Source organism: Oncorhynchus gorbuscha, linkage group LG11 (genome assembly GCF_021184085.1).
Source record: "Oncorhynchus gorbuscha isolate QuinsamMale2020 ecotype Even-year linkage group LG11, OgorEven_v1.0, whole genome shotgun sequence".
Lineage (NCBI taxonomy): Eukaryota > Metazoa > Chordata > Actinopteri > Salmoniformes > Salmonidae > Oncorhynchus > Oncorhynchus gorbuscha.
In genome coordinates, this window is record NC_060183.1 from 14,629,766 (window position 1) to 14,645,050 (window position 15,285).

Below are 15,285 nucleotides of genomic sequence, written 5' to 3' on the forward strand. Positions count from 1 at the left end.
ACATTGGTGTCAGAAGTAAAAACGTTGATACAAGTTAGCCAGCTAGCTAGCTGACTTATGTGGCTAGCTACCGTAGGTGAGAACGGGGATGGAAAATGCTTCGAGGGAATCCGAAAGTGAAGGTGGAGGTAGGGGACGATTATGGCCAAGGAGCTGCATGTGAATGGACGTCGGGGGCTCTGTCTGAGGAGATCGCCAGGGCGTCGGAGCGCAGAGGCCGCTTGAGGGAGGACGTTAGAGCGATGGCGGCTGAAGCGGGCATGAGTGCTTCGTCGAATGTATTTCGCGCGGATTCTGGTGGGCGGACCGAAGTGGTGACGTCGACGCGGCGTGATGAGGAATCTGGGGCTCAGGATGTAAACAAACATGGCGGCGCCCAGTTCCCGGCTGCGTCCGTATCTGTTAAGACCCCGAAGTATTCCGGTAAGGCGGATTGGGAAGCTTTTCATGCTCAGTTTGAACTGTTAGCTCATTTTAGGGGTGGTCGGATGAAGAAAGGGCACTGCAGTTGGCTTTATGCCTCACGGATGAAGCTCTGGCCTGTTTGATATTGATTAGCCCTGAGGACAGGCATGATTATGGGGCTTTAGTGGGAGCACTGAGGAGGCGCTATGGACAGTGTGTACAGCCCGGGCTACTGCGCTCCGAACTGAGTAATAGACGCAGGCAGCCTGGAGAGCCTCTACGGGTGCTAGCTAATGACATTGAGAGCCTCTCTCGGCGGGCATATGCTCACATGCCCCCTCCGTGCAGAGCGAGCTAGCACGGGACCAGTTCATACAGGCGCTCTCTCCTACGGAGCTGCGCATACAGACCCAGCTGGCTCATCCTGAGTCATTGCAGACAGCCTTGGAGATGGCTTTGGAGAGGGAGCTGGTGTGGGCTGGGGCTTCAGCTGGGGCTTTGGTGGGGGTGCAGGGAGACACACCCTCTGTGCGAGCTGGGGGCAGAGCAGTCCGGAGCCGGAAAAGCCTGCTTGGGTGGCCGAAATGACAAAACTCATTCGTGCTGTGTCGCTACAGGCGGAACGAAACACACGCCCTGGTCCCAGGGTCTGCTGGGGTTGTGGCCAGCCAGGCCATCTGCGCCGAGTTTGCCCCATGTCCCCCAGAGCTCAGGGAAACGGCTCGGGGTCCGCATAGACCGGGTAGTGCGGACCCCTGGCTTTCTATCCCAACCACCATCATCTTCTGGAGGAGCCCACCGGCACAGACGGGAAGCAAGGCTCCACTTCCCCAGAAGCAGACGAGGGCAAGCGGATGGAGCCTGTTGTTGTGGTGGGCCGGACCTGTGTTGGGGACTTTTGTCATGTCCCTGTCACTGTGGAGGGGGTGCCCTGCTCCGCCCTGGTGGACACTGGTTCCACAGTAACCCTGGTGAGGCCAGATATTGTGCCAGGTTGGACTCAGTGTGAGCCTACAACTGTGCAGCTCCGCACAGTCACAGGTGAGCTGGCACCCATGAAAGGGAAGGGAATAATGACTCTGACAGTAGGGGGCAGGACTGTGCGTCATCCTGTGTGGGTGGCGGCTGTGCAGGACCCTTGTATCCTGGGGTTGGACTTTCTTAGGAGCACAGGCTGCCAGTTAGACCTAAATAGGGGCACACTGAGCTTCCAGGGAGGGACGGAAGTCACCATGGCCCCCCTAATATCACATTCACTCAACCCAACAAACCCTTTACTCCAACAGTTAAAGCAGCAGAGACTCATGGCTGTGCCCCCTCCCCCACAGCTGTGTGTGACTTTTCCCCAGTCCCCCTGTCACCTACAGCGGTGTGTTACATTCCCCAGCTACCTCCATGACACAGCCCTCTGTGAGCCCGGGTCGCATCCCCCAGCCCAGCTACCCCAGATGGGAGAGGAGAGGACACTGTCTGCAGTGAGGGAGATATGGGGGAGGAACTGTGTTGGTCTTGACCCTGAGCAGCAGGAACGGTTGTGGCAGTTGCTGTTTGAATTCAGAGACAGCTTTGCGTTGAGTGAGGAAGAGGTGGGTCAGACTCATCTGGTGCAGCATGAGATCGACACAGGTGATGCTCGACCCATCAAGATGCGTCCCCGCCGTATCCCGCTGGCACGCCAGGAGGCGGCAGACAAGGCTGTGTTGGAGATGCAGCGGGCAGACTTCATTGAGCCCTCAGACAGCCCCTGGGCGGCGCCAGTCGTCATGGTTCCGAAGAAGGGGGGCAAGCTGAGGTTCTGTGCGGACTACAGGCGGCTGAATGAGGTAACCAGGAAGGACTCATACCCCATACCACGTATCGATGAGTCGCTGGACCTGGTTAGGGGTCCTCCTGGTTCTCCTCACTAGACCTCCGCAGTGGCTACTGGCAGGTGCCCCTCTCCCCAGAGGCCAGAGCCAAAACTGCGTTCTCCACTAACAGAGGACACTGGCAGTTCAAGGTCCTGTGCTTTGGCCTGTGCAACGCTCCAGCTACTTTTGAGCGTTTGATGGACAGGGTGCTGGATGGCATCCCCCGACAGCAGTGTCTGGTATACCTCGATGACATCCTGGCCCATGGCAGCTCCTTCCAGTCAGCCCTGGGGGCGCTACGGCGTGTGCTGGAGAGGGTGGCTGCCGCAGGTCTGAAGCTCCACCCCGAGAAGTGCCACTTCATGAGGAGAGAGGTGTCCTTCTTGGGCCACCGAGTGGGGAAGGAGGGGATCAGCACCATGGAGGACAAGGTAGGGGCTGTCAGAGACTGGCCCACCCCCACCGACCAGCGTCAGCTGAAGAGCTTCCTGGGCCTGGCCTCGTACTACAGGAGGTTTGTACGGGGCTTCTCAAGCGTTGCTGCTCCACTGAACCGCCTGCTGCCGAAGGACAAGGCTTTCACTTGGACAGTGGAGTGTGAGGAGGCGTTCAACACCCTCAAACGTGCACTGATCGAGGCCCCGTGCTCGCCCCCTGACCTCACCTTGCCCTTTATCCTGGACACAGACGCGAGCAATGTGGGCATGGGTGGGGTGCTGGCCCAGGTGGGGCCAGAGGGGAGAGAGTGGTGGCGTACTTCAGCAAAACATTTGACAAACATGAGCGCCGCTACTGTGTCACCCGGCGGGAGCTCTTGGCTGTTGTGGCTTCCGTCAAACACTTCAAGTACTACCTGGGTGGTCTACCCTTTACTGTAAGGACTGACCACTCTGCTCTCCAGTGGCTCATGTCTTTCAGAGAGCCAGAGGGGCAGGTGGCACGCTGGTTGGAGGAGCTTCAGCCGTATGACTTCACGGTGGTGCACAGGGCAGGGGCACGCCACTCCAACGCCGACGCCATGTCCCGTCGGCCCTGTACTGCAGACGGCTGCCGCCACTGTGAACGGAGAGAGGGACGGGAGAGAGAGCTGCGGGCAGAGGAGGGTGTCTGTGCCACAGTGTGTCGGGCGAGCGGGCCTGTCTGCTGTGAGCTGCAGACTGTCGACGTGGCTGAATGGCGGCAGCAGCAGGGACGGGACACAGACCTACAGCCAGTGCTACAGTGGGTAGAGGCGCAGGTGAGGCCACCATGGGAAGAGGTGACAGCGCTCTCACTCGCGACCAAAGGGTTGTGGTCGAAGTTTGAGAGACTGCGGCTGGCTGATGGCGTGCTACAGCGGGCATGGAAGGAGTCAGCTACGGGAGAGGAGAGGTGGCAGGTGGTGGTCCCAAAAGCATTGCGGGAGGCTGTGCTCCAGAGTACTCATGGGGGTGGGGACTGGACACTTTGGGGTCACAAAAACACTGCGCCGTCTCCGTCAGGGCTTCTACTGGGGGCAGCACAAGAGGGATGTGGAGGACTTTTGTCGCCGCTGTGACAACTGCACAGCGAGAAAGGGCCCCCAGGCCGCTCTCATGCTCAGCTACAACAGTTCCCAGTGGGGGCTCCCATGGAGAGGGTGGGAGTGGATGTAGTTGGGCCGTTCCCCACCACAGACAGTGGAAACCGCTGGGTGCTCACGGCCATGGACTATTTCACAAAATGGCCCGAGGCCTATGCTCTGCCTGACCAGGAGGCAGAGACCATCGTCGACGCCCTGACAGCGGGGATGTTCAGCAGGTTTGGAGCTGCAGAGTCCATCCACAGCGACCAAGGCAGAAACTTTGAGTCCCGTGTGTTCGCCACCATGTGTGAGAGGCTGGGTATGCACAAGACCCGCACTACTCCTCTCCATCCTCAAAGTGATGGCCTTGTGGAGCGCTTCAACAAAACGCTTGGACAGCAGCTGGCCATCGTCTCTTCCAAACACCAGCGTGACTGGGACAAGCACCTGCCTATGGTCCTCATGGCATGCCGCTCCGCTGTCCAAGACTCCACTTCCTGCACGCCTGCCCTCCTCATGCTGGGGAGAGAGATCCGCACCCCTGCGGAGATGGCGTTTGGTCGGCCCCTGGATAGCCCTCATGTTCCTCCGGGGCCGGAGTATGCCCGGAGACTCCAGGACCGCCTGGAGACAGCCCACACCTTCGCCAGAGAGCAGCTGGTGAATGCAGGTGTGAGGCAGAAAAGGAACTATGACGTGCACACCCGGGAAGGCACTTTGTGGCTGGGGAGCTGGTCTGGGTCTACAGCCCCCTAAGGAAAAAAGGCAGATGCCCCAAGTTGGACAGTCACTGGGTGGGACCCTGCAGTGTCCTGGAGAGGGTAGGGGAGGTTGTGTACCGGGTGCAGCTTCCTCCCAGGGGGAGAAAGGTGGCACTGCACCGGGACAGGTTAGCCCCATACAGAGGGGCCTCTTCTCCCCAAACCCCAGGAACCCCCACAATTCCCCTCTCTGGCAATGACATTCTCCAGGCACCCACCCTCAGGTGCCGCAGACAAGGCTCCAGACAGCCCACTCCCCCTGTCTCCCCCCCTGTGTCACCGCGTGGTTCCCCAGAGCCACGGACTGTATTACCCGTTCCCGCTTCCTTGTCACCCATATCCCTGCCTTCATCCCCTGGGTCCCAGAGGGGCACTCTGCGACCATCACGACCACGCAGGCAAAGGAGACCTCCGGGTCGCTTCAGAGACTTTGTTTGTTCCCTCGGGGACGAGGGACTTTGTGGTGGGGGGGCTGTGTAGCGACCCGCACAGACAGCTGTGTGTTATGTGTTAGGCTAGGAGGTGGTTGTGTTGTACTGACCAGTACCCGGTGTTCGCGGGGTCCAACCTGTCAATCAACCTGCTATCTGCCAATCACGGGAATGCCTGGAATGTTCTGATGCCGGGCATCCTGGTGGTTGGTGGAGTGGCGTGGAGGGGGGGTTGGGCAGGGGGGTGGAGCATTGGAAGTTAAGACCAGGTTCAGCTTTTGTTCTCTCTCTCTTACGTCTGGGCTTCACAAGAGAAGGTCACGATTGGCTTGTGTCATCTATTTGGCGTGTGCTACGGCCCAAACAGTAGCCTGTGTAAAGTTGGTGTAATAAACCGTCAATTCGTAAACTCAAGCCTCTGTCTGGACAATTGTTCCTTTATGATCTAGTCGGGTCATTACAGTATGTTTGCTCACAAGTATAATTCATTGTCTGATCCTTCCTGGTGACCCAGATGGAATCATATGATCCTTCCTTCACCCAAGGAAAGGCCCACCCATTTCGCTATTTTAAAATGATGAATCCCTAAATAGCAATGTCCATGTCAAAACAGTTTTTTCCCCCCATCTATAGTCCTCTAGCTAACTCTATGGTGGTAAATTCCCACTTTGTTATGAACGCAATGTTACATAATTCATATCCCAACCCCTGTCCGGATGTGGACGTGGCAGACAGCCACGACACTTCCGGTGCGAATGTCTGCTTGGAGAGAAACCAGAGAAAGGATTAGCAGAACATCAATCCCTGGAAGTCATCGCTTTGAAGTATTGACGGCCAAAGGGCTTCGGAACTGCTTCTGAACAGGAAACAAACGTCTGCTTGGCGAACTTGTTATTTTACCCGGGTGAAGGTGGGTTGTCGAGTTGTACAGTGTGTGACATTCCTTGAAAGAAAACATAGGATTTGGGATTCCGTGGTGGTGCTAACTAGTTCATGAACCAGACCTCTCTAACGCCCCAATTCAAACTCAATTCAACAGCTCTTTAAACGTTTTGTCAAAAAAATACTATCGTAATTTACTCTCGTTACGGCCGGTATGTACTTTTTTTTTTAATTAAAAAAGTATAAGAAAAATATTTTTTTAAATGCCTCTTTTAGTTGTTTGTACATTTTAATTTAACGTTGGACCTTTTTTGGAAGTACATACCGTGATTACATTTAGATGGTTGATCAGCAGAACTGCATATTTGCTGATCAACGGACGTATTTTGACGTGACAACGCTTTTAGGGATTGTAGAGTTTGAATCTGAGCTTTCTGGACGTTAAGAGGTCTGGCTCTTTCTAACTACATGCTAATTTAACTAGCTACATAACTAACAGGACAGCCACCGCTGATTCTTATTTCCACGATTAAAACTAGTGTGTAAATTAGGCCCAAACTCTCAACTTAGCTGACAAAGGTTCGTGCTTTTAAGTTTCGACTGAAGACTCCGTGTATAGAAACAAATATGACTGATTCTCTGCCTGGTCTGGGACCATGAATAATCATTTAGCTAGCGCGGTCAAATGCGACATTGGTTGCTGAGGTTAGCTAACCGACCGCGCTAGCTACTCTTGCCTGGCTAACCACAAATACCTCTGCTAATAGCTCTGTTCAATATACTGTCGTGGGTTGTATTGACTAAGTAATCTAAGCATTTTGAACGAGAATCAGTTTCTAAACAGATTTAGCTAGTTAATTAGGTAGCCATTCGTGATGTTAGCACGTTGACTTTTTTGTTTGTTGCCAAAGCCGCTACAGCAAATATGAGTCTTTCAACAGGCCTGTCACGCTAATAGATACACGGGACCAATGGTATTGTATTTCTAACCGTGGCAACTACTACTTTGAATTATTGAACGAGCTGCGTTGGATAAACCCGTGTTTGTCATAAGATAATATTGCTACATCAGCTAACAAGCCAGCCAATGTAACCCGGTAACGGTAGTAGCTAACTAACCGATGCGGATTCCATTGGACGAGACTAGCTAGCTACTATAGGCAATGAGTTACATCAATTATTTCAATATCATGGTCCAGTCTTTCTTGTGCCTTTTAAACCTGCTCGTTTAACCTTTTAGGAAAGACATGTAAGGTAAGTGAATGAATGCTCAATAGCCAGTTACTCTCAGCTACTAGTATGCGAACAGTCTTGTTGACAAGTAACGTTAGTTAGGCCTACTTTCAGTGTTCAGAGGACAGGACACTACAGCATAGACTAACTCTGTGATTGTATGGCTGCCTGTCAGCCTAGCACATGACGTTTGATTGAGCAGTATGGTTCAACAAGGTCTGATTGATCAGAGGTTGGTCCTACTTGTGCTGTATATAGGTAGGGTTTATGTTGGTGGCTCACAAAGTTGGGTGTGTTTAAAAGAAACTCAATACCATTGTCAGGTCTGTTGTAGGATAATTAACCCTTTACGCTCATACCTGTATCCGGTTTGAAATTGGCAGAAAATTGTTCCATGAACAACACATCTGAATGCACTCATGACTCCATTCTATGCGCACCCAAATGACCATCTGCTTCTCTGAATTGCCTTATGAAAGCCTAGCACTGTAAGATCGTATATTATAATTTAGCTAGTCATGTTGGCAATTGAACACACTTTCAAATCGTGCCCATCTGAACCCGATCGTGATTTATAATGGACCGTTTTTGGATTGTGTGATCAACAGTAATTGTGTAAAGACTGGGAATGGGTGATGTTCCAAACAAAAACAAGTGTGCTTGGTCTAGTTCCTTAATGGCACAGCTAGGAGAGCGCAAAAAAGCACCTTGTAGTTGAAGATAATTATTTTTAGACATAAAAGTGCATTGAAATGACTTGGGATCCGTGCACACTTTGGAGAGATGTGTGTGGCCACTTGGAGACACGAGTTAGATCTCTCTCTCAAACCTTTGTTATTGTTTTGTTCCTATGTTGCAACTACCCCAACATTTCCAGGAATAATGAGTGTATCTTGAGTTCAGGGTTTGTTTGGAACAAATGAGACAAAAAGTACGATAAATGTAAAATGCACAAAATCAACAGTGTAATGTTTGGATTCAGTCTGTTGAACTGTAGTCATCTTTAGTCTAATTTCCCCATTATCTCCACTGTTCCTTTTTAATTGGTTATTCATATGCTTTCCATATTTCTTCCGTAAGAAACATTTAAGTTTAGCCCTATCCATATTGTCCAATTTTCATGAGCTAAAGGCCGGGCCAAGTGTGTACTGAGGTGTATTGTGAAGGTGTGGTCGAGAAAAACGATACACAGAGCTGATATAGGTGTGTTTCAAACTGTGTCACAGGGAATATGACTCGGCTATTATAGACATGCACTACCGGTCAAAAGGTTTAGAACACCTACTCATTCAAGGCCTTTTCTTTATTTTTACTATTTATCTACATTGTAGAATAATAGTGAAGACATTACAACTAGAAAATAACACATGTGGAATCATGTAATAACCAAAAGTGTTAAACAAATCTAAATGTATTTGAGATTCTTCAAGTAGCCACCCTTTGCCTTGATGACAGCTTTGAACACTCTTGGAGTTCTCTCAAACACCTTCACCTAGAATGCTTTTCCAACAGTCTTGAAATTTCAATCCGGATTGAAAATTTCATGTTTTAAAGTAATGATGGACTATCGTTTCTCTTTGCTTATTTGAGCTGTTCCTGACATAATATGGACATAACCATATTTGGTAAAAGACCATCTTCTGTACACCACCCCTACCTTGTCACAACTGATTGGCTCAAATGCATTAAGAAGGAAAGACATTGCACGAATTAACTTTTAACAAGGCACACCTGTTAATTGAAATGCATTCCAGGTGACTACCTCATGAAGCTGGTTGAGAGAATGCCAAGAGTGTGCAAAGCTGTCAAGGCAAAGGGTGGCTACTTTGAAGAATCTCAATCTTGATTTAACACTTTTTTTTGGTTACGACATGAATCCATATGTCATTTCATAGTTTTGATGTCTTCACTATTCATCTATGATGTAGAAAATAGTAAAATAAAAACCCTTGAATAAGTAGGTTTTCTGAAACTTTTGACCGGAAGTGTATGTCACTGACTGTCAGTGACATGTAGCTGGCCACCGGCTATATCATCTCATGTTACTGTAACTCCAAGCCGTCCAGCACATTGACTAGGTTTGAGACTGCGGGTGTGAAGCTAAACAGGACCATGGGCTGCATCTCAAAACTCTAGTGCTTTTTCTCTCCTCTGCACTGATCGATCAAACAAATGATGAGCAAAATAAATATGGTGGATGCCCTCTTGGAATTCTCTCTCAGCTTTCCAGATTGTCTACATCAGCATTGATGGAGACCAGAATACTATTGAGATGCAGCAGCCCATGTCTGAGGTGTTCGCTGCAGTCCTGCAGTACAATACGGACTCCATTACACAGCTGCTGGCCTGGTTGTGCTGAGTGGGCATGTATTTTCTCTAGAACCAGGGGAACGCAGCCCGGTAGGGTGACCTTAGTGGGTTACTACATCAACCTGCTCACACTCTTTTCACTTTGACTTTTTTTTTTTTTTCTCTCACCTTTATTTAACCAGGTAAGCTAGCTGAGAACAGGTTCTCATCATTTACAACTGTGACCTGGCCAAGATGAAGCAACGCATTGCAACAAACAAGAACACAGAGTTACACATGGAATAAACAAACACAGTCAATAATACAATAGAAAAAGTCTATATACAATGTGTGCAAATGAGGTAGGATATGGGAGGTAAGGCGATAAATAGGCCATAGTGGCGAAATAATTACAATTTAGCAATTAGACACTGGCGTGATAGATGTGCAGAAGATGAGTGTGCAAGTGGAAATACGGGGGTGTAAATGAGCAAAATAAATAAATACAGTATGGGGATGAGGTAGTTGGATGGGCTGTTTACAGATGCGCAGGTGCTGTGAGCTGCTCTGACAGCTGGTGCTTAAAGTTAGTGAGGGAGATATGAGTCTCCAGCTTCAGTGATTTTTGCAGTTTGTTCCAGTCATTGGCAGCAGAGAACTGGAAGGAAAGACAGCCAAAGGAGGATTTGGCTTTGGAGGTGACCAGTGAAATGTACCTGCTGGAGTGCGTGCTATGGGTGGGTGCTATGGTGACCAGTGAGCTGAGATAAGGCATGGCTTTAACCTAGGAAAGACTAGTAGAAGACCTGGAGCAAGTGGGTTTGGTGACGAATATGAAGCGAGGGCCAGCCAACGAGAGTATACAGGTCTCAGTGGTGGGTAGTATATGGGGCTTTGGTGACAAAACAGATGGCACTGTGATTGACTGCATCTGAGTAGAGTGTTAGAGGCTATTTTGTAAATGATATCGCCGAAGTCTAGGATCGGTAGGATAGTCCGTTTTACGAGGGTATGTTTGGCAGCATGAGCGAAGAATGCTTTTTTGCAAAATAGGAAGCCGATTCTAGATTTAATTTTGGATTGGAGATGCTTAATGTGAGTCTGGAAGGAGTTTGCAGTCTAACCAGACACCTAGGTATTTATAGTTATCCACATATTCTATGTCTGAACCGTCCAGAGTAGTGATGCTAGATGGGCAGGCAGGTGTGGGCAGCGATTGGTTGAAGAGCATGCATTTAAGAGCAGTTGGAGGCCACGGAAGGAGAGTTGTATGGCATTGAAGCTCGTCTGGAGGTTAGTTAATACATTGTCCAAAGAAGGGCCAGAGGTATACAGAATGGTATCGTCTGCGTAGCGGTGGATCAGAGAATCACCAGCCGAAAGAGCGACATCATTGATGTATACAGAGAAGAGTCAGCCCGAGGATTGAACCCTGTGGCACCCACATAGTCTGCCATTTGTCTGGACAACAGACCCTCCGATTTGACACACTGAACTCTATCTGAGAAGTAGTTGGTGAACCAGGCGAGGCAGTCATTTGAGAAACCAAGGCTGTTGAGTCTGCCGATAAGAATGTGGTGATTGACCGAGTCGAAAGCCATGGCCAGGTCGAGGAATACAGCTGCACAGTATTGTCTCTTATCAATGGCGGGTATGATATCGTTTAGAACCTTGAGCGTGGCTGAAGTGCACCCATGACCAGCTCGGAACCAAGATTGCATAGCGGAGAAGGTACGGTGGGATTCAAAATGTGTGGTGATCTGTTTGTTAACTTGGCTTTCGAATACTTTTTAGAAAGGCAGGGCAGGATGGATATGGGTCTATAACAGTTTGGGTCCAAGGTGTCTCCCCCTTTGAAGAGGGGGATGACCTCTGCAGCTTTCCAATCTTTGGGGATCTCAGACGATACGAAAGAGGTTGAATCGGCTAGTAATAGGGGTTGCGACAATTTCGGCAGTTAATTTTAGAAAGAGAGGGTCCAGATTGTCTAGCCCGGCTAATTTGTAGGGGTCCAGATTTTGCAGTTCTTTCAGAACATCAGCTATCTGGATTTGGGTGAAGGAGAAATGGGGAGGCTTGGGCAAGTTTCTGTGGGGGGCGCAAGGCTGTTGATCGGGGTAGGGGTAGCCAGGTGGAAAGCATGGCCAGCTGTAGAAAAATGCTTATTGAAATTCTCAATTATTGTGGCTTTATTGATGGTGACAGTGTTTCCTTGCCTCAGTGCAGTGGGCAGCTGGGAGGAGGTGCTCTTACTCTCCATGAACTTTACACTGTCCCAGAACTTTTTGGAGTTTGTGCTACAGGATGCAAATTTCCGTTTGAAAAAGCTAGCCTTTGGTTTCCTATCTGCCTGTCTCTATATGTTCCTAACTTCCCTGAAAAGTTGCATATCGTGGGGGCTATTCGATGCTAATGCAGTACGTCACAGGATGTTTTTGTGCTTGTCATGGACAGTCATGTCTTGGGTGAACCAAGGGCTATATCTGTTCCTGGTTCAACATTTTTTGAATGGGGCATGCTTATTTAAGGTGGTGAGGAAGGCACTTTTAAAGAATAACCAGGCATCCTTTACTGACGGAATGAGGTCAATATCCTTACAGGATTCCCGGGCCAGGTCGATGAGGAAAGGCCTGCTCGCTGAAATGTTTTAGGGAGCGTTTGACAGTGATGAGGGGTGGTCGTTTGACTGCAGACTCATTACGGAAGCAGGCAACAAGTCAGTGATCGCTGAGATCCTGGTTGAAGACAGCAGAGGTGTATTTGGAGGGCAGCTTGGTTAGGATGATATCTATGAGGGTGCCTGTGTTTACGGATTTGGGGTTATACCTGGTAGGTTCATTTGATAATTTGTGTGAGATTGAGGGCATCTAGCTTAGATTGCAGAATGGCCGGGGTGTTAAGCATGTCCCAGTTTGTCACCTAACAGCACAATCTCTGAAGATAGATGGAGGGCAATCAATTCACATATGGTGTCCAGGGCATAACACGGGACAGAAGGTGGTCTATAGCAATGGTGAGAGACTTGTTTCTGGAAAGGTGGATTTTAAAAAATAGAAGCTCAAATTGTTTTGTTACAGACCTGGATAGTAAGACAGGCTATCTCTGCAGTAGATTGCAACTCCGCCAGTTCTATCTTGTCGGAAAATGTTATAGTTAGGGATGGAAATTTCAGGGTTTTTGGTGGTTTTCCTAAGCAAGGATTCAGACACGGCTAGGACATCCGTGTTAGCAGAGTGTGCTAAGGCAGTGAATAAAACAAACTTAGGGAGGAGGCTTCTAATGTTAACATGCATGAAACCATTCTTCTTCTCTCAGCTCTGATAGCAAGGGCTCACTTCCAACTACAGGAAGTCTTACCCTAATGAAGCAGGGCAGTCCCGTGTGGCTCAACGCTGACCTCTTTTGCAAGGAGCACCTGCACCTAATTTTAAATGTAGACTAACAAAAAAATTCAGGAACACAGTGAAAAATATTTGACATAATAAAGCTAGAATCCTTCATTTCTCTTGACTCACTGGTGCGCCTAAACAAAGTTCTAATTCCGACGGCTAAATATTTAGGCAAATATGCAAGTAAAATAGTGGCACTGTAGAGCCCTGCACCTGGAAAGTCAAAACATTAACACTGTTGTCCTAGTACTTACTGTCAGGGCAGTGAAGTTTATATAGAAATCAACCCCTGCCTTGGGAGTTAAATGCATGTTAACTTCTCCCAGCTCTAGGTATGAATTGAGGATGAATGTGAACCAGCAGCCTCCCATGGCATCTCCGTACGGCCAGCCCCAGCCTGGCTACGGCCAGCCTAGCTACGCTCCCTTGGGAGGCGGTTACCCCGGCCCCTATGGACCCTACAGCGGCCCCGCTACAGCCTACCAGCCTGGGGCTCCACAAGGTATGTCTGTCCCTCTTTCCCTAACCTTTCCCTCTGGTTCGCTTCTTCCCTCTTCTTCTTCCTGTCTATGTTCTTCCCTAAAGCTAGCTTGCCTTCTGCAAGGTAGAGAGTATCTCTGTGCCTGTTGCAAAGTTCATTGCCTTTCCTGTGTGTCTCTGTGAGAGAGAGAGAAAGGGAACTAAAACCTGTTTGTATGTATTTGATTGGAGCAGTGTGAATGCTTGTATGTGTTCCTCCTCGCCCGTCTTTCAGCATTTCTTTTCCTCAGTACATGGTGTCTGCCTCTTCTTGTCTTTCAGGTTATTCTACCTATGCCAGCTTTCCCTCTAAGGCTGTGCCAGCTAACCCAGTCTCTGACCTGCCCTCTCCTCTTGACTTGGGTAACTGCTTCCTCATGGCTCCTCTCACCTACATGCTTCTACAGCCTGCTGGTCATGTGTCTGAGAGCAATGGTTCTCATGAACCGCTTAAAGTTCCAGATCTAAGATGTAGCTTTTTCACATGACTTTACCTGCAAAGGTATGCAACATACCAACGTATACGGTATACCGTCCAACCTTACCTTAGGATGACTAACTTTACCAACGTATATGGTATACCGCCCAACCTTACCTTAGGATGACTAACTTTACCAACGTATATGGTATACCGCCCAACCTTACCTTAGGATGACTAACTTTACCAACGTATATGGTATACCGCCCAACCTTACCTTCGGATGACTAACCGTCCGGTAACCTTACCTTAGGATGACTAACTTTACCAACGTATATGGTATACCGCCCAACCTTACCTTAGGATGACTAACTTTACCAACGTATATGGTATACCGCCCAACCTTACCTTAGGATGACTAACTTTACCAACGTATAACCTTACCTTAGGTGACTAACCGCCCAACCTTACCTTAGGATGACTAACTTTACCAACGTATATGGTATACCGCCCAACCTTATGACTAACTTTACCAACGTATATGGTATACCGCCCAACCTTATAACTAACTTTACCAACGTATATGGTATACCGCCCAACCTTACCTTAGGATGACTAACTTTACCAACGATGACTAACTTTACCAGGATGACTAACTTTACCAATGTATATGGTATACCGTCCAACCTTACCTTAGGATGACTAACTTTACCAACGTATATGGTATACCGCCAACCTTACCTTAGGATGACTGACTTTACCAATGTGTTTTTTTTTTGGCAGGAAGTAATGCTCCATTTAACATTCTTGCGTTGATGACGTAACATTCATCATAGGTGATGATGTAACTTCAAGAATGCATCCGCTGTGTTTCAGACCTGTGGTCATTGCAGTCAGGTGCCTAACAGCCTCCCTCTCTCTCAGGATCTACCAGGGGCCCCCCTCCAGTCTCCACCAACCAGGCCTACTCCCAGTATGCCCAGGGAGACATTCAGAATGGGCCCCCACCTATGGATCACTCTATGGCTCAGCCAGCTCACAGGTCAGACAACACACATGAAGAGTATCCAGTAGACAGCGGTTGTGGGTGTGTGTCCAGATGTTTATGTGTGTGTGTGTACTGAGTTGTTTTTGTGTACGTGTGTCCAGGCCACCAGTGTGTCAGCCGTATAGCCAAGGTGCTATGAACTTGTCGGGGCCACACCCTTCTTACCCCCAGCAGTACGGGGTGCAGCCCTCCATGCAACAGATGACCAATCAGATGTCAGGGATGCAGGTCGGGTCAGGCTCTCTCACCTCTGCTGGGCCGGGATATGGTAAGAAATTATTTCAAATGAATCAATTGACAAATTTTGTGCCGAACTTTGCATCCTACTAAACACAACTCTAGTTACCGATTCTTGCTGAATTTAATGTTCTCTGCTCTTTCACCAGCTCCACCTCCCAGCTCCGAGCCTCCAATCAGTGCTGCCTACTCCGCTGCAGCCCCTCCCTCCTATACACAAGCTCCTCACCCAGTGTCTGGTGCCCCCTCCCAGCCTTCCCCTCCCAGTGAGCCTGCAGCC

The 15,285-nt window shown here is 49.2% G+C and overlaps 1 protein-coding gene across 1 annotated transcript in view; it reads left to right on the forward strand.

Annotated features, from left to right (window-relative positions):
* The first annotated feature begins 5,716 nt into the window (after positions 1-5,716).
* The window catches only part of LOC124048139 (protein transport protein Sec24C-like), a 28,577-nt gene continuing 19,008 nt past the window's right edge, over positions 5,717-15,285 (forward strand). The window contains 6 exon segments of the mRNA XM_046368607.1: positions 5,717-5,900; positions 13,110-13,285; positions 13,585-13,665; positions 14,645-14,762; positions 14,870-15,036; positions 15,155-15,285. Coding sequence (XP_046224563.1) covers positions 13,129-13,285; positions 13,585-13,665; positions 14,645-14,762; positions 14,870-15,036; positions 15,155-15,285 — 654 coding nt within the window. The 5' untranslated portion in view covers positions 5,717-5,900; positions 13,110-13,128.